Raw genomic sequence first — 2,897 nt, forward strand, 5'->3', positions numbered from 1 at the left:
CCAGCCACTATGGCTGGTGGACAAAATTTTTAATTTCCACCCCTGGGTCAAACATTAAAAAATAGGGACATATTGTGCTCAGATTGGGTTGTGAATGACTCTCAGCTACAACAACATCAAATTTTAGCTCAGTATCTGCAAAACAGATCGAATTATAGCCATTTTTGTGTCTTCTAAGGTTAGTTGTCTATGGCAGACATCTTAAATTGTATTGGCTCCAAAAACTAATCAGGTGTAGATTTATATCCAATGATTACTTCCTGAAAGTATCAATACAGTCCGTCCGGTGGTTTGTGAGATATTTTGCTAACAGACGAACAGGGTTGACTTCAGCAAAGATCCTGCACAGTTCGTAGCACCTGTAGTACGTGTTGTGAATGAGTCTCAGCTACACTCACACCGAATCGTAGCACAACGTCTGTACAGCTGACTGAATTTACAGCTCGGATCTTGAGTTTCCTATCGCTCTCCGTGTGTTTGTGGCAGGTATAATCATTAAGAGGAAAAGTGGAGAAATCCCGTGTCCCTTGGCTGTTGAGGCGTTTGCCGCACACCTCAGCTACATCTGCAAATACGACGACAAGTACAGCAAGTATGCGCCACATCAAAAATCACGACCTCACAACCGCGAAAAGAGGATTTTTTTTTTTTTTAGGCTCCGTGTATTTCGATCTTTTTAAAACCTTAAAGTTGAAACTGTGCAGTAAGCAGCCGTTTGTTTATTTTTATCGTTTATTTTCTCCCAGGTATTTCATCTTCCATAAGCCCAACAAGACCTGGCAGCAGGTGTTCTGGTTGAGCATCAGCATCGCCATCAACAACGCGTACATCCTCTACAAGATGTCCGACGTCTACACGGTGAAGCGCTACAGCCGAGCGCAGTTCGGAGAGAGACTGGTCCGAGAGCTGCTGGATCTAGACGACTGCTCCCCCACACAGTGAGACAGAAGAGGAGGAGGATTATGAAGACGAAAGGAGTTCACTGAAATATAAATATATATATAAAGATATATATATATATATATATATATATATATATATATATATAAAAACCACAGACACACAGTCCTCCATGCATTCATTTACACTTGGTCGTACAGACTCGTCAGTCTGTATCAGTGTGAGAAAACCAAATCAGTGCCAAGCTCTTATCTGTTTCCCTGTAGTTGGGTTCCTTTTTTTTTTTTTTCCTGTAAATAATCACTAACACAAAAACTGCACACCACACGGTAATATTAACGACACTGATTTGCTAAGAATTTATCAGCAGAAGCAGGGATGAAGAAGGGATTGAGAAAACGATTTCACTCCGAAACGATGTCGGCTTGTCGTGTACGAAAGAGTGAAATTGTCACAAGTGAGCCTGAATGATTCCCTTGGGCGAGTATTTGAATCCATTAGGCTAAAAAGGCTGCAAGGAGCTCACTATTTATACTCTGAAAAAAGCAAATACGTAAAAATCAGAGTAAACTGGACACTGCATGCATCAAGAATCTGGATCGTGATGTTCTGTTGTTTAGTGTGAAGATGATTTCTGATCCAGGTGAGCTTTGTGTGTGTTTATTAAGTGGAACTGCCATTTATGTGTGTGCGTATGTGTGTGTGTGTGTGTGTGTGTGTGTGTGTGTGTGTGTGACTTTGAGCCTGAGGATGTAAATGTGTGGCACTCGTGACCCAAAATGTGTTGTGTTGTTTGCACACTGTGTTTGCTTTACTGGACGGCCGTCAGCGAAGGTGAAGCCACACGCAGCAGGGCGTTAAAAATCAAAAGGTCCCTCGCAGCTTTTTTTACAGCCATTAAAAGAAAGAACACAAAAATTAAAGTCGGAACTTTTAGGTTTTATTTTTTTAGAATTTATCTCATTAAAGACAAGGTTTGAATGTTTCCCAGCTTCACACAAATGATGAAACTAGAATTTCCCAAGGGAATGCATATCACCCACCTGGCATGCCATCGCTTTAAATAAAGATCTCGAGTGATGTGTTGGTTGGCTGTGGCAGCCATCTTGAACAGCTTTGACTCCAGACGTTAACTAGCCGTAAACGTACATTTAATGATTACTTTCTGAGAGTTTCATTAAAAACCCATTCAGTGCTACATGGGATGTTCTGCCAACAAACAGACAAGTATAGACAGGGAATTACATGATCACCCGCCTTTCATGGCAGCCAATAATTATTGTTTTTTTTGTGCCAGCTTTGGCATAAAACTCGGCGCCCGTGTAAAATGACATCACTCTTGAAAGAATTGACATGAGGAACTGGGCGTTTAGCTCGGTTCACATCACGCTTCAGCAGCACTTTTTTATTTCACTAAAAGATAAATCATTTCCTCTTTTTTTAATTTTTTTTTATTTATTGCAGTAAAATGTACTTGCCGGGCGGTGAGCTCAGCCTCGGCCACTGAACGGAGATTTGTTTGCGTGTTAATGTTTAGCCAGATTTACTGTGCGTCCAAGGAATAAAAATGAATCACTGGTGGCTTTTATTCTGAAAATAAATCTCAACGGCAACAGAAAGATGGGAGAATTGCGTTAGCGCTGGAGTGAATTAACGAAATTCTTTTCAGACGTGACACGAGGAGGCTTGTTTCACATCCTGTAAGTGGCATTTGCTCACAATCAGAGCGTTTAAAAATATATATATATTACTTGCGTGTAGGCTTGTTTCTTCTTTCCCGAGCTTTAATAACTACCATACTGCTGTCTGTGGCTCACAGAAGGGCTCCCCTGTCCTTTGCTTCAATGGTGATCACGTGCTGGAATTTGTCATGAAGACCTTCCGTGAAAAGTTTAGGCGTGTGCTCGTTATGTCAGCATGGCTCGACGTGTGGCGACTTCTTCCAGTGACACGTTGAACGGTTCACAGGCCAGACTCGAGCACTCCGCCCCCCCCCC

The 2,897-nt window shown here is 41.8% G+C and overlaps 1 protein-coding gene across 2 annotated transcripts in view; it reads left to right on the forward strand.

The window, feature by feature from the left end:
• Positions 1 to 2,897, forward strand: part of pgbd5 (piggyBac transposable element derived 5) — a 22,385-nt gene that overhangs the window by 15,321 nt on the left and 4,167 nt on the right. The window contains exons 6-7 of one of the 2 annotated variants that reach the window (XR_003039917.2): positions 487 to 592; positions 747 to 2,600. Coding sequence is in view for 1 of the 2 variants with exons in the window: in XM_017427372.3 (XP_017282861.1) it covers positions 487 to 592; positions 747 to 942 (302 nt within the window). In the remaining variant the exon portion in view is untranslated. Of the gene's footprint in view, positions 1 to 486; positions 593 to 746; positions 2,892 to 2,897 lie in introns of those variants that run through there. The other variant, XM_017427372.3, reaches the window with a different exon arrangement.

This window comes from Kryptolebias marmoratus, linkage group LG22 (assembly GCF_001649575.2).
Source record: "Kryptolebias marmoratus isolate JLee-2015 linkage group LG22, ASM164957v2, whole genome shotgun sequence".
Taxonomy (NCBI): Eukaryota; Metazoa; Chordata; class Actinopteri; order Cyprinodontiformes; family Rivulidae; genus Kryptolebias; species Kryptolebias marmoratus.